General features: G+C 43.2%; 4 protein-coding genes across 4 annotated transcripts; 1 reads left to right on the forward strand and 3 right to left on the reverse strand.

The window, feature by feature from the left end:
* Positions 1–1,503: 1,503 nt before the first annotated feature.
* On the reverse strand, positions 1,504–5,121 carry CANTADRAFT_44260 (coatomer subunit alpha; the record flags this gene model as incomplete). Its single annotated transcript, XM_020209080.1, has 1 exon — positions 1,504–5,121. One exon carries the CDS (start codon positions 5,119–5,121, stop codon positions 1,504–1,506), a length of 3,618 nt encoding a protein of 1,205 aa, XP_020066650.1.
* Positions 5,122–5,850: 729 nt separating this feature from the next.
* UTR2 (Utr2p) lies at positions 5,851–7,047 on the reverse strand (the record flags this gene model as incomplete). Its single annotated transcript, XM_020208879.1, has 1 exon — positions 5,851–7,047. A coding segment is annotated over one exon (1,197 nt), but the record flags the coding sequence as incomplete, so codon positions are not given.
* Positions 7,048–8,114: 1,067 nt separating this feature from the next.
* On the reverse strand, positions 8,115–10,811 carry BRO1 (Bro1p; the record flags this gene model as incomplete). Its single annotated transcript, XM_020206418.1, has 1 exon — positions 8,115–10,811. The coding sequence occupies one exon, from the start codon at positions 10,809–10,811 to the stop codon at positions 8,115–8,117; it is 2,697 nt and encodes an 898-aa protein (XP_020066652.1).
* Positions 10,812–11,750: 939 nt separating this feature from the next.
* On the forward strand, positions 11,751–15,659 carry CANTADRAFT_24442 (uncharacterized protein; the record flags this gene model as incomplete). Its single annotated transcript, XM_020207118.1, has 1 exon — positions 11,751–15,659. The coding sequence occupies one exon, from the start codon at positions 11,751–11,753 to the stop codon at positions 15,657–15,659; it is 3,909 nt and encodes a 1,302-aa protein (XP_020066653.1).
* Between the last annotated feature and the right edge of the window lie 173 nt (positions 15,660–15,832).

A 15,832-nucleotide genomic window follows, 5' to 3' on the forward strand; every position in this document is an offset into this window, starting at 1 on the left:
CTTCGAAGATCTTTTTCGAATACTTGTGTTCACATTCGTCGGTGAATCCGTAGGTCTTATTCATATCGTTGGTCTCGTGGTTACCACGGTTGAGGAAGATAGACTTAGGGTACAAGATCTTCAACACATACAAATACAACGCCACTTCACAAGACCACGAGCCACGGTCAACGAAGTCACCATTGAAGATGTAGATATGTTCCTCCGAGACGTGTCCAAATTTGTCGAATAGATTCATCAAGTCATAGAACTGACCATGGGTGTCACCAACTACGGTCAACTTCTTACCGTTTTCTAATAAAATTTCATCTTTCGATCCAGTGGCATCAAGCTTACTGTGTGGCAAGACAAGCTCGACCATTGTGGCCTCTTGACGAAGCAATTGATACACCTTTGCGACAATGGCAAAAACGTGCTTCTTGGGCAACTTTCCGCCATCTTTGAACAATTGGATCATATACTTCAAGTAGTCTTTGTCCAAACCCTCGATGGTGACTGTTACTGGCGAGTCCTGGGCCACTTTTTCGGCATGGATTTCCAAGGATGGTCCCTGCCATGACTTCTCAATCTGCACCCCTTCATAATCGATGGTGCTGATGACGGACACCTTATCGTCTCCAGCAATGGCTTTTTCGAATGCCTGACGCTTCAAGTAGTTGGTGCACTGTTTGAAGTTCTCCAATGTGAGCTTGTCGTTGGGCAACTTCTTCAAAATGATCTTGAAACTCTGCTGGGCCTCCTTGTGCTTCAAAATGGCCATTTGCGATACACCCTTGCGGTAGTACGCCTTGACGAAGTTGGGATCAATGGCCAAGGCCTTGTCACAGTCGATGATGGCCAAACCATAGTTTTCGAGCTTGATATGGACCTGGGCTCTGTTGGAGTAGAACACGGCATTGTTCCCGTCCAACTCGATGGCCTTGGTGTAGGATTCAATGGCCTCGGAGTACTGCTGGGCCTTGAGGTGGGCATTTCCTTCGTCCTTGAGCTTGATGGCCTCGGACGCGTTTGCGGCTTCAGTCATTGCACTGTATGTTGATCACGACGTAAGATGAAGTCTGGCGACGCTTAAATGCAATTTCCCCCGTATGTGGAATAGATATCTCTAAGTGAGAAGTTAAAGGAAGGTTTGGGGTAGATAGCCAGATAGTCAAATTTTCAGTCAAATTGGGCGACATCGCACTGGAGTTGGCGTGCCTTTAGCGGTACCTGCGGGGTGAGGACTATGCCCGGGAAGCAGGATTTCGAGGTACGACATGAGCTCACGCTGACAATAGAACCCTACTAGGCTGGCCCTGTGCTGCCAGATAAGTTCCAGGAAATTTCCGATGGAACTACTGGTGCTCCGATTGATTTACGCCAACATCCTCTGTGGAAGCCGCGAGGTTTCCCCCTAACGAACAATTAGCGGGAATCCTCGCTAGCACACTACCTAGCGTCGCTACAGATCAAAAACAGGAGTTTTTATTCAAAACAATTCATCTACTCACACTATGGAGCCCACTACCCCACAATACGCAAGCCAGAGGCAGGAACACCGATTGCAGTGATACCAGTAACCTTACAAACCTTGCCCTTGTATTCTGGCTTGTACTTTGCACCCACCAATGCTTCGGTGACAAAGGGTGCACCCTTGTAGATTGGGGTGTACGAAGCAGAACAGATGTCAAACTCGGCATATGGATCGAAATCTATCTCCACGGCATCGCTGGAGACAGAGTCTGCCTTGGTCTTTAATTTTTGCGCTTGCTCTGCCCTTGCACCAGTAGAAACAATCTTCAAAAGCTCGCCAGCAAAGTAGGAGGCACTAGCATAGTTTTTGTTCTTGAAGGTTTGAGTCATGGCCACTTGCAAGGCATTCACCTTATGAGGATTTTGAAGCTTAGTTCTGGTGAAATAAGCTGCCAATTCCAAGTTTCTCTTGACATTGGAAGGATCTAAGGAACGACGCTCCAATTCTATCGACAAACCCAAGATGTATTCACGACACAAGATCAAGATGTCCTTACACTTGGCCTCTTGGTCTTCGTCGTCCACGGTTATGACTGTTATAGTATAGATAATATCTTTGAATGTGCTGATGGCTGATTTCAAGTCATTTTCCTTGAACTGCTTGAATCCAGTTTGTAACCTTTCCTCCAAAGTATCGAATCCTGGAATTAAAGGCTTGAATTTAGAAGGATCATCCTCGTCATTCTCTGCTCTCACAAAGTCTCTCATGGCTGGCAAATCATCAATACCTGGTAATTGCAATTTGGAAGCTTGGTAAACCTCAATAAACCTAGAACGTAAAGGTTCGAAATTCACCACACCCAATTGCTTGTTCAATAAGGAAGCAGCTTGCTCAACAGACCCTGCAGCAACATAACTAGCAGGAGTCTTAGCATTACTTAACCAGATGCCTATTTCACCTTCATTGGTGATCAATGTAGGACCTTCAACATCATCTGGAATGTCGTCATCAATGTCCAATTCGTCATCCAAGTCCCAAGCACCTCCATCAGCTTCGTCTTCTTCGCCAAACTCTCCAACGTCTTCGGCGTCTTCAAAGTCGATGGCAAGTGTGTCTTGTGCTTTAACTTCTGGCTTATCTTCGATGCTCAAACCTTCGAGATTACCCGACTTAAGAGCATTTTCAAAGTAAGACAATGAAGATTCCTTCAATGGCCAGTTATCAATTGGAGCATTCAAGGAGCTTGGTAATGAAAGCAGTTGACCTAACTGTGGCAAGCTAACATCTTTCTTATCAACACCGGATTCTTTCAAGATTTCATCTGCTAACTCATCCAAACCGTTGGACTTGGCCAAAGTGTAGGCTAAAGGTAACAATCCAGCTTGAATATACACCTTGACTCTCTTCTCGATGTCGTTGTTGTAAAGAGTGTTTTGAAGCAAACTGGAGAAATCACCACGATGTTCGGCAATGGCAGACATCTTGGCTAATCTATCCGAATCACCTCTAAGCAAGTAAAGGAAGGATAATTTGTCGAAGTGGTGTAATTGTTGGTAGACAAATTCAACGATATCAAGGTTACCTTGGTTCAAGGCTTCTTCGCCCAACTTTTCCCAAATCTTAGGGTTGTTTAAGATCTTGGCTTGTTCAAGAGCGACGACTAAGTTGCTACATTCCAAGGCCAATTCGAATCTGGTTTCTGGGTCTTGAACGAATTGCAAAGCAATTTCTGGATAGCCCTTCTTTTGTAAATAACCAATAATGTTTTGACCAACCAAATTGGAATTCTTAATGATTCTCAACACTTCACCGAAATTCTTGTTCACCAAAGACTTCTTGAATCTGAATTCAGTTGGGTCAATCTGGACGACCTCAACCTGACCTGCCCTATTCAAACAGTAGACCTGGTTATTGGTGATCTTGGTGATGTATAAGGTGTTTTGTAAGGTCTTGATGATTCCATTATCACCGTTCAAAAGGGTATATTTGATGTGGTTCAATGTGGAGTACAATAATACACCAGAGTCGTCCCATGCAGCACTCTTGATTCTAATGGTTTCATGCATTGAGGTGATAAGGTTCAAGTCCTTATCAGCAATGGTAATGGTGTGCTTGGACAAGAAAGCCAAATATTGACCATCCAATGAAGCCGACACGTATTTTGCGTTGTTCACACTCAATTCAGACAATTCCTTTCTTTGTTGGACATCGTAGTTGATGACGGAATGACTCTTCACAAGAAGTACTCTACCTGCACCACCGTATAAGACATCGTTGACGGAAGAATCAAGCTGGACAGTTTTGGTAATGTTATTGGATAAATCCTTGACATACAAGGTCTTAGTGGACTTGATGAAAGTGACAAATCTGTTTCTGGAAATGAAGCAAGCAAATCTGCCTTCACCCTGTCTGATGTCAGTAGGTTCGATGGCACCAGTAACGTGTTTAGGCAAGGAAATTAATGCGTATCCACCGTTGTCACCTTCACCATGGGTGACTAAAATCGAGTGATCGGCTTGATTATAGGAAAGGGTTCTCATGAAGGACCAAGTCTTACCGATCTTTTTCAAACTCAACATAGGCAACGAGCTTTCCTGTTTTTGGAAATCGTAAGATTGGAGTTGTTTTGCGGAGTTGACGTAGAACAAGTTGTTTTGGAACAACGCGTGGGCAGGACGTTCTCTCTCTAACTTGAATACCATAACACCGGAGTCATGACAAGTAGCAAACAAGTTCATGGTAGGATGAGGGGTGATTAACCAGAAACGATCGTGTTCTCTTCTAAACTGCTTAATAGGAACACGCTTGTTGAGGTCCCAGACCCTGATGGTCTTGTCATCAGAAACTGAGAGAATCAAGTCTTGTTGAGGATGGAAAACAGCACTCAACACGTTACCGGTGTGGCCTCTGCAAGTATCCACTTCCCAGGCCTTGGTATCACTCATTCTCCACAACTTGACCAATCTGTCGTCACCAGCAGAGACGATCAATGGCAAGGTAGGGTGGAAGGTGGCCCAGTTGACCCCCTTGTCGTGGCCTTCCAAGACGTACTTGACAATAGCATTAACGTTACCAAAAATGTCTTGTTGAGGCAATTGCTGTCTCTGTAATTGGTCTTCGAATGATCTAGCAGCGGAGGTTGGGGCAGAGTGCTTCTTTCTCAAACCAGAGATGTCCCACACCCTGACAGTTTGATCCAACGAAGCAGAAACAATCAAATCATCGGTAGGGTGGAATTGCGCAGACATCACATAGTGGTTGTGGCCAGTCAAGCAGGCGATCTCCTGCTGATTCTGCCAGTTCCAGATTCTGATGGTTTGATCGTCGGAACACGAGATGATCCATGGCAATTCGTTGTGGAAAGACACAGTTCTAATGTAGTCCAAGTGTCCTTGGAGAGTGAAGATACACAGTCTGTCTTTTAAGGACCACACCTTGATCAGATAGTCGTCACCTCCCGAAACAAACAATGGCTGGGTAGGATGGAAATCAACACATCTGACTGGTCCAGTATGTTCTTCAAACCGGTCAATCAAGGTACCCATACGGTAATCCCATAATTGGATAGTAGACGAGTGGAGGGAGACCAAAACCCAAGGTCTTTTGGGGTGGAATGCCACGCCCTTAGCCCTAGAGGACTTGGACTCGAATTTGGTTAGCATCTTCATGATGGCGGTGGTGATTGATTTATGAGTGTTGTTGGCCTTTTGAAAATATGGACGAGTGTCACGTGGCCAACGCGCGACATCAGCCGGCAGGGTGCGCGCGACACGGTGCAGACGACACGCGATCTGCGACATCAAAATGAGCTGCAGTAGGATTCATACTCCTATCAACTCAGAAGCCGCCGGGTGCTAGGCTGATGCTTGAACATTGCTTCTTGTGTCTGGCTGTGCCAAATTCTATAAGAAGAAATATTGTAGGTTTGCATGTTAAGGGAGTTATACGGAGCTTTTTGCATGATTCCAGGCCAACCGGCCCCAAATGCTCATCATGCGAAGCTCAACCCCTCGTGATGTTGCATGCTTGTCAATGTCGCCGCCTGATTCCACATTTTATGGCACTCCTGCTGCAGATAGACATACTATCTTTAACTGGGATATAGAGAAGTGAACTTGTCACGTGACTTGCGTGTTTTGTTTACAGCCAATATCAACTACACGCCTGCTAAATGCTATAATCCGTGTAAAAGAATATAAATATACTCTGATAACAATTAATATGAAGCATAACTAAATTTATTATACTCAGGGCAATTCAGCCGGAGAAGTCAATATTACAGAGGCGTTGGATATCATTATTACTCTTTAGTCTAAACATTACAATGAGATGATACTGCCAATGACAGCAAGGAATCCGGCCAACAGTTCCCAAGAAACGTTATTGGATCCAGCGGCATTGCTGGAAGAACCAGATGCTGAGGCCGAGTTTTGGGCGAAGTCACCGTTGGCGGAGCTGGTGTTGGTACTAGTGGTTCTAGCACCAGACTGGGTGGAAGAACCGGAAGCACCACTTCTAGAAGCAGTGGTAGAGGCAGAACCAGAGGAAGATCTGGAGCCAGAGGAAGAAGCAGATGAGGAGGCAGAAGCAGATGAGGATTGGAGCTTGTCGAGCTTTCTGTCAAAACCAGTGCCATCTTCGTCACCAAGGATGGTTTCTCTGTTAGAGATCATAATGTTTGATTGGGTACCATGGGTGCTGTTAACGACGTAAGTGTCGAACTTGCTGCTGTTACCACCAGAAGTGTCTCTGCCAATGCCGCTTGGTAAGTCATAAGCCTCGACGGTGACGTTTTTAAGGTAAGCATAGTAGTAACCATTGTCTTGGATGTCCTTGGAGTCCCAGTCGATCTCACCACCGGCCCAAGCTCTGGTACCGATAGGACTGGTGGCATTACCACCTGGCCAAAGAGACATTTGGATTCTGGATGGAGTTTGAGGGAAGGCATAGGTGTTGTCGGTCGAGTTGTGGGTGGAAGCCTTGTCAAGGGTTCTGATCTTGTCACCATCGATGTACCAGTCGATCTTGTCTTCTTGCCAGTCAATGGTGTAAGTGTGCCAGTTGGCCATGGTGTCAGAAGTGGAAGAGTTGTGGCCCTTGGTGTAATCCAAAGCACCTTGAGAGTAGTAGTTGGTTTGGACTTGAGTGGTGTCGTAACCAACGAACTCGAAATCGATTTCATCCTCGAGATCCGAGTAGGTAATGAAGGAAGTGATCACACCTTGCAAGTGAGAACTCTTGATGGTGGCAGAAACCTTACCGTACAACAAGTACTTGGTGGAACTGACAACAGAACCACCGGAATATTGTGGCATTTCCATCAACAAGGCGTCGTCGTGGATGTCGACCCATCCTGAGTACAACCAGTCAACGGCAGACGAGTTACCCAAGTAGTCGATAGACACTTGCAACTTGTCGAGGGAGTCGAACTGGGTCTCGAACGAGCCCATTCTTGGCATTGGAAGACATGAAGTCAAGTTGTAGGAGTTCTTAATGATACAACCGTTGGCACAGAGGTTACCAGTACCACAAATACCGTATTGGGAGCAACATGGAGCGGATTCGGGACAGGGGTTGGTGCTGTTACAAGAGATGGCCAGGGCCAAAGAAGCCAAGAAGAACCCTGAAACCAAAGTTGAAATATGCATCTTGATAAAGTGAGTAAGTTAGTGCCAGAGGGCTGTGGGCTATTTATGTATCTTGGGTCATTTTTGACCTAGTGAATAATAATGCATGGCATTGAGGCCTCGGGCATAGGCGCCAATGCAATAATGGTGGGTTGTGCGACCAAAACAATACGCGCTTTTGGCTCTTAAAAATACGAGATGGTCCACAGCTTGACGATAGGCGATTCAGCGCCTCAGAACAAAGTATCTGGTCGAAGTCTGGAGAAATAGCCAGATGGTGTCTAGCTAGAGGCCTCAGGCTTGGACGGTGGCGATAGCCCGGGCATGTCGCGAGACGATCTCCACCAGCTTGGGATTATTTTTGTTTCCCATCATGCATATTTTTTGTTGATACCACAAAGATCGAACCTATTAGTGTTATTGGAGACAAATCAGCTCCCAGAGTGGTTAAACCCCACCAAATATTTTCTAGCCAGACAAACGGTGACACGTGCCAGCTGGCAGTTCGTGTCGTGTGTGTTCCACCTAGCCGTTCTCCAATAGGTGGTCACCCAACCGGTCTTATGGTTATGGACATATGCAGTTTTCACGAAGATTTTCGACTACCAGGTCACAGTTTTACGATGTGCATAGAGCTAATCGAGGGATTACCGAGCGCAATATTCCTCCAGGGTGAAGGCTCAGCGTGGGAACGGCCGCAGAGTTCCTTTCTGGGGGATCTACGCTCCGATCGGCGGTGTTCTATGGCTCCCTGATAGTATAAGCCCCACATGCTTACGGCTCGCCAATGAACCAAGAGATCATCCCGAAGTGCGGACGGCACGAAATTGGGCGCATTTCTGCTTAGTACACAAAAACAAAAGTATGCATTGGTCCGAATATCTCTTGTTTGGGAGTAATTCCTGGACGTACTGTCACTGGTCTAACTTGACGTGATATTTTCTTTTGGGGCCTACGATCACCACATTGGGCTGCGGATATGCATGCTGGATATGCAAGTAGCACTCTTTTATTAAATTGGTAGAATCAAGCTATCAGTTGTTGGAGAAGAAGTTGTACATATTGGGCTGATAGGTGGACGGATTGTTATAGATGAGATCGGAGCCAGGGGCTGAACCTGCACCCTGGGCCTGTGGGTTTACTTGCCCTGGTTGGTGAAATTGTGGGGGGCCACCGGAGATAGACGGGTTTCGCGACATATTTGACACGCTAGGCGAACCTGTTGCCGAGGGAGTCACGGGAGTTTGTGAATAAAATCCTCCCGCGGGCTGGCTTTGTGACGGTCTCTTGGGGGGAAGAGAAGGTGCTCCCCGATAGTCCTGGCCGTAAAAGGGGGCCTGCGGTTGCCTTTGTGGCTCCCTTCTAGACTCAGAAATAATTCTCTGTTTCAATCCTTCGCTGTAGTTCAACAATTGCTTGTAGAATTCGACCCCACGGCTCAATCCAGTGGAATATTGTTGCCAAATGTCATTGTAGAATCGTTCGATCTTTTGCTGTTGGTCCTCGATCAACTGGGTGCGGAACTTTTTCGACTTTTGTATCTCCTTCACCTCTCCATTCTGAGACAATTGGTCCCATTCGATCCCCAAATCTTTGATGAAAGTCTTCTGTCTTTCGATCAACTTGTCAAGTTCGTTGTTGTATACTTCAAACTTTTTCATCTCCTCAGGGAAAATCGCCTGTTTGATTTCGCTAGAACTCTTGATTCTACTATTGAGGATCAAGATATCCGAAATATCGTCCTCGTGTATCTCTTTCTTCAACGCTTCTATCAACTTATTCTTATTGCTCCTTATCACGTTCAAATCATGTAAGATATCTTCGACTCTCTTGATCTGTTTGCTGATCCCCCCTTGAGGTTTGGTGGGCTTGAAGTCATCGATATCGAGTAAACTAATCTCTTCAACTAACTTGTTCTCTGAAACTGGCCCATTTTTCACCTCGAACAATTGACGGAATTCGGATGAGGCCGACCCCTTTCCCAATATTTGATACAATTGACTGTTAGAATCATTAACAAGGCCAAACAATCTACCGTCCGAATTGGTAGCATCATATAATGCTTTCTTGATCTTGATCATATCATCCTTACACTTGGCTAATCTTTCAGAGTCAACTGCGCCCTGTGCACTGGCCAATATGCTTTCACCTTCCGTGATATTATCATAGATTTGTTTTCTAGTGTACGTGATCTGGTTCCTGTTACCCACATCTGCCGAGTATTTAGATCCAACCTCGTCAGCTATTCTCTTTAAGTTTGGATCAATATCATCAGAGGCACTTGGATCAGAGCCAAGGTCTTCATTGCCTAACAACTCCTTCAAAGTTGCCAATGCCTTCGGTAATTTCAAGTATTCCAAGACAGATGCCAACTCTTCATTAGACACATCAACCATATCCAACTCATTACGCAAGAACTGCGATTTTTCCTCGGAATAGTAGCTCAAGAGCTCATGAATATTGATAGGAACCACGTTTGTCAAGAAATGGCTGTAGTTGTGCTCGTTAATTTCCTGGAATAAGTCTATTTCATTCATAGGAATAATCTTGGTACTATCCATAGGTTTGATATCTGGCAATGTCACCAATGAAGGAATGATATCATGATAAATCAAGTCATTATCTTTGTTGAGGTCACCCAATTTGATTGCAACCGCATCCTTCTGGTATTTGTAATTGTCCAATAACTCATAAGCGTCTCCACCAATCTTTTTGCCGATTATCTTTAAAGTTTCGCTAGGAAGCTCATTCAAAATATCTGAAGACTTAGTCAAATATGCCAAGGCTTGGCCATACTTTCTTCCAGCTTCAAAATTTAACCCATTGAAGTAGTATGCCAACGACTTGTAATAGATTAATTTGAAATGAATAATGGCAATCCAAGATTCATCAAGATTCGAGTCTAGCTGGGACTGAGGTCCTTCTTCCACGTAATCCGCACTAGTTGGATTCTCCCAAATATCATCTGGTGAATCCGACTCACGTTCTTCATCGGTAGTGGAAACACTACCAACGTCAGTATCAAGCTCCCTAATCATCTTGAAGCATTCCTCGTAATGAGAAGCAGTACTTCTGCACAACTTAGAGATCAAAGAGTTTTTCTTCTGTTCCAAGTCTCCACTAATCACCTTCATGACGAAAATCTCCTGGGCCTGTGCCAACATGAGCTTCACCAAGAAACGGATCGTTGGCTGGCTCAAGTCATAGGATGGTGCGTGTAGAAAGTTCTCTTGTATGAATTGAAACACGCCTGCTGTTTGCAGTAGCACCTTGATAGATTCGGTAACCAATTCGTCAGGGTTAGTGCTTCCTTCGGCAGAGCTAGACTTCTGGGCCTCGTCGTATCGGGTCACAGCATACCCGGACAATATGGCACCCAAATTGAACAAGATGTTGGCCTTCTCAAAGGGCAAGGCATGTTGTTTGTGGGTGACGTCTGCTTGAAACACGTCGTGCCACTCAAAGCTGATCTTCTTGTGCTTGTTGACGCTGGAAAAGGGGACACGCAAGTCTAAGAGCTCTATTTGACTGTAGTACTTGCAGTAGAGCTTGATTCCCGTTTTATTCGGAGAGGCCCCTCTGAGGTCTTGTCTCAACTTGTCCAAAGAGGCAAGATCCTCTTGGTATTCTGAGGTGTTTCCATACACGGAAAGAAGGTAGTTGTTGAGAGGTTTAACCCAATTGACCTCTTCCGTCTTCTTAGCAGGCACCTGAAGGAGATACGTTTTCATTGTGGAAAGGAGGTGGTGATAGATGGCAATCAATTAGAGGAGTGTGGTAGGGCCACGCCGGTATATGGAGTGCGATTTCGCAACTATTAGAGTGAAGAACAGATAGGGGAATACTATTGAGAACTAGCCTGTACACTTCGGAATAAGCCCATGGGATATTTCGAGCTGATATTGCTGATAAATTTGGAACTGGAAGGCAAACTTGGCCTGAATCTTACGTGTATATTATTGCTAATTCAGAGACAGTTGTTCCAGGTCGAAATTAGGAAGTTTCCTTGCGTAGGAGATCTTTACGGCATAGCTCACCTAAAGCTCAAAAATGGTAAATGACAGAGCGAAGGTATAAAGATCCATTATAGGAATAACTAGATTAATTTCTCAGTACTATAGAGAGACTGTTTGATTAGGCAGCTTAACCCTGCTCGCAATTCCATAGAACAACCCAATACAGTAGGAAAGCAAGTAAAACAATAATAGTCACTATGTATTCGATTCAATATGGCCAAGGAAAGTCTCTTCTCTAAATAACCCGTAGAGTAATCATCGGTGATTTCGAAACAGATTTCGTGGGGTATATACATTCATTCTCCTGTCTAAAGTTAAAAAGCTTGTCATTTTTAATAATAGCATCCATCTCATGTGAATTCCCAATATATTCTTACTCTCCTAGACTTGTCTAATGATCTTTTCCGGTAGTCGTCAGGATTTAGCAATGTATTTTGGAGTTTTTGTTACTCCGAGGAATCAATTACGTCTGCCCTTGAGGGATTCTGCTTTCTGGTCTACGGTGTATCCAGTTTACTTTCGACTTAGCAAGATATCCCGTTTTCAAATTACTGCCAGCATTCCAAGTGATAGTTTTAATTGATGTATTACGTAATCATGGTGTAATCAATATTAGATAACATTTTAGTTGCACCAAGATCTAAGAACAGATCTATGTCCCAGCCTGGCCAGCCTTTGACTCTCATCCAAAGAATAGCTCTCCTATCCAATGACTTCAACAACCTAGTTCCTGTGGGATCTCTACAAATATGCAATTTGCCATCAGGGATTGAAATTGGTGGAGGGTTACCGATAACAGATGATGTGCCTCTGGAAAGGAACAGCAAGAGTTTGGGGTCATTAACTGCTTCAAGCAAAACTAAAAGCATGAGTACAAGGATGAAGCTAAAGGTTGAAAAGCTGGAAATCATTTCATACTCATCCAAAGATCAAAATGACCAGGTAATAGATCCAAATGATGGTGAATATACATGGAAATGGCTCGATTTGAACTTCATGGACCCCGATACTATCGCCCAGGCGAATCCAATTATAGCAGATCTATTCTATCTCATCAATTTGCGTTTCATTATGGCAACTTATCGCATCATAAATGTTAAAATCGATGTGAAGAATTCCTTTCCAGTCTGCATAGTAAGGGTGTACGTTATCCCTTCTGATATCCTGGGGGCAAGATACTTTGACGAATGGAAACTGTCTAGGCCTGGAAGCCTGAAGCTTGAAGTTAATTATAAAAAAGCATGGACACGTCTATTGTGCTTCTTGGACTACTCAGCAAGCGGCTGGAAATCCACCCAAGAAATTTCATCCTTTAACATAAAATCATTAATTGATTTTAGAGGATTTTGCGAACCTGATTCCCCTAGTTTTCACATTTCCAGATGGAAAAATAACGAAGAGTACCGTAAGAACAATGACCCTGTGAGTGAGAGGAACATCAAAACCCCACTATTGAATGTGATCCAAGATCTTTATGATCAATTGCAATCCCCCGAAATTTCTGAATACACTGATGAAATCGCTAAGCCGGCAAACAGCAACATACCACATGTGCGTGATATCATAATCAAGTTAGTGGGAAACGCAAAAGAAGGTACTTCGTTGGTCAGAGGAATCAAATCAACTCTATACCCTTTTCAAGCAAGGTCCTTGGCAAAAATGTTGGAGAAGGAGTCTGTGCCAACAAGAGCTCTAGTTCCCAATCTAATTGAGTTGGAATCACCAACATCGAAGAAATACTACTATGACTTGATATCTTGCAAGTTTTACAACACTCCAGAAATGTATGATCTTCCCCGTGGTGGCATTCTTGCAGAGAATATGGGTCTTGGTAAGACCCTTATCTGTCTAAGTTTGATATGCTTAACGAACCATGAAGTATCTCAAATTCCTGAGAATATGTTGCTCTATAAGGAGGAAAGCACTTCGCTCAAACAAGTTCCATCTCTAGCGACCTTGTGCAAAACTTCGATTAACCAAAACTCATTACCATGGAGATACTTTAAGAGTGATTTGCCAGACTCAATAATAGCACAATTAAATAATTCATCGGGAACATTCAAAATATCCTTGACTTCTAATGAGTACGAATCTCCCTTCGTACTTCGAACACGAAAATCCTCATCTAGGCAACAGCTATTTCAACAGCATTTACCAGAGGAGGGTAGACTATTCAGATCGCTACTACTATGCAATACCACCCTTGTCATAGTGCCTGATAATCTCTTGAATCAATGGAATGCAGAAATGAAAAAGCATGTACAAAAGGACTTCCTCAATATTCTATTTTTGTCTAACCAATTCAAGAAACCTATTCAGACGTCTAGTCTTCTTTATACGAACCAAATTCCAAGTGATCCAAAAGAGCTTATCAAGCATGATGTCATTTTTTCCACAAACTCATTCATATCCAAACAGATAGATAACGGCACAGAAAATCCCTTGACAAAAGTATACTGGAAAAGGATGATTATAGATGAAGGCCATAGTTTATCTTCAAAAGTCTCAAGGATCAGCTTTTTGTGTAGAACCATGCACTCGGAAAGAAGATGGGCAGTGACTGGAACACCAACATCAGGCCTAACAAGATTACACATGGATGAGCAAGAAGAATCGAACAATAATGATCTGCCTAGAAAGATTTCCAAGTATACAGTCAAGAATAGCTTCAATGAGAAAGATGATTTAAACAAACTAGGCACAATCATTGCAAATTTTCTTAAAATTGAACCATTTCATTCCCAATCGAAGTACTGGACATCTCAAATAATCAAGCCATTGGAGCGAGGACTGTTTGGCTCAAACTTGAACCTTTTGAACCTCCTCAAAGCTATCATAGTGAGACATAATTTGAAAGATGTTGAAAGCGAATTGCAATTGCCACAATTACACCATGAGGCTGTATTTTTGGAGCCTTCGTATCATAACAAATTATCGGTCAATCTATTCACAGCAGTTTTGGCTGTAAATGCCGTCTCCTCGGAAAGAAAAGATATTGATTACATGTTTCATCCTAATAATGCTCAGCAATTAAGAAGATTAATTTTAAATCTTCAAAGAGCTACCTTCCATTGGACTGGTTTTAAGCAAGAGGATGTGGAGCTTCTCATTGAAGTCTGTGAGAAGTCAATGAAAAAGAATGAGGAGCTAGGTGGTACGGTTTACAATGAATATGACTTGCAGTTATTGGTCAAATCTGTTAAGGCATCAAAAGACGCTCTTAGAAATTCACGTTGGAGAACCTCGGCATTGCTACACGAAATGCCATATTTTGTTAAAGGATTAAGCCAAGAGTTTGTTAGGGCTTTTGGAGTGGGCTCTACTAGCAAAGACATAAACATTTTTGGGGCTCCACATTTGCATCAGATTCAGGAGTTTTATTACAAAAACAGGTTTATGAATATGGAGGACAAAGATGACCTTGCAGGTAAATTGGAGGCAGTTTCTAGTCCTTTTTGGAAATCCTATTGGGAAGATAATTTGAAGAGAAACAACGAGAAATTCAACAAACAAGATAAGAATCAACAGTTTGACGGAAATTTGAAGAAATCAATCAAGAACGCAGTTGATATTCCGAGCGTTGTCAAAGTATTGGAGGAGATCAATCCCAAATCTCTGGGTGATGAAGCAAAAAAAATAAATGATGGACAAGGCTTTTTAAAGAATTTAAAGGATACTGAGATATTAGGAACTGCGTCTTCGAAATTGTCGTATCTCTCGTCTCGATTGCTTGAACACCAAAGACAAAATGTCAAATCGTTAGTTTTTTTTGAGTTCGAAGACAGTGCATACTACCTCACGGAATTACTAGATGTGCTTGGAGTGAATTATATTCTTTATGCAACATTTATTAACTCTGCTGAGAGGGCCCGGAATTTAACGGAGTTCAGCTCTTACGACAGTAAAGCGTTAGGTGGAATCAGCCTTATTATGGATCTAAAGTTAGCGTCCCACGGTTTGACCATTATTGCAGCAACGCACGTCTACTTCATAAGTCCTGTCTGGAGAAGATCTGTCGAAGCACAAGCTATTAAAAGAGCACACAGAATCGGCCAAACACAGGAAGTATTTGTTGAAACATTAGTGTTGAAAGGCACCCTTGAGGAGGAAATTTATAAAAGAAGATCAAGAGATGAAGAAGATGGTCTAGACAATGAACGGGATACCCAGAAAAGGTATGTCATTGATGATACTGGAATGCAAAATTATATTTTGAAACATGAGTTTTTACCTCACGACGAAGATGCGGTGGAGTTTGCCACATTCAATGCTCTCTCGCTGAATGGTAACGTGGGAAACTCCGATGTTGATGAATATTCCTTGAAGGAACATAAAGATCAAATCACGCAGACGGACCATGGCATTATGAGAACCTGGAAGGTCTTTCTTTTCAATGAAAATAACTTGGCGAAACTCAATAAAATTAAAGCAGAGAAGGTAAAAAGGGACTTTATGAGGGATTCTAATGGGGAAGACTTGATTGGGGAAGAAGTTCAGATTAGCAGAAAGTTTACACACAAAGAAAATGACCCTAGGCCTCCCAGAAAGAAAGTGAGATTTTGAATGGGACAATAGTGGGAGAGCCCATACAGAAGAGAAACCACAATTGATTTGTGATAGTTACACCTGGGTGCGGGGTTGTTGGCAAGTTTGCAATTCTTTACATTGTACATTTGCCTAGTCATCCAATCTATATTACATTATTATACATACAAACCTGAACTGACAGCTTCGCC

This window comes from Suhomyces tanzawaensis (genome assembly GCF_001661415.1).
Source record: "Suhomyces tanzawaensis NRRL Y-17324 unplaced genomic scaffold CANTAscaffold_1, whole genome shotgun sequence".
Lineage (NCBI taxonomy): Eukaryota > Fungi > Ascomycota > Pichiomycetes > Serinales > Debaryomycetaceae > Suhomyces > Suhomyces tanzawaensis.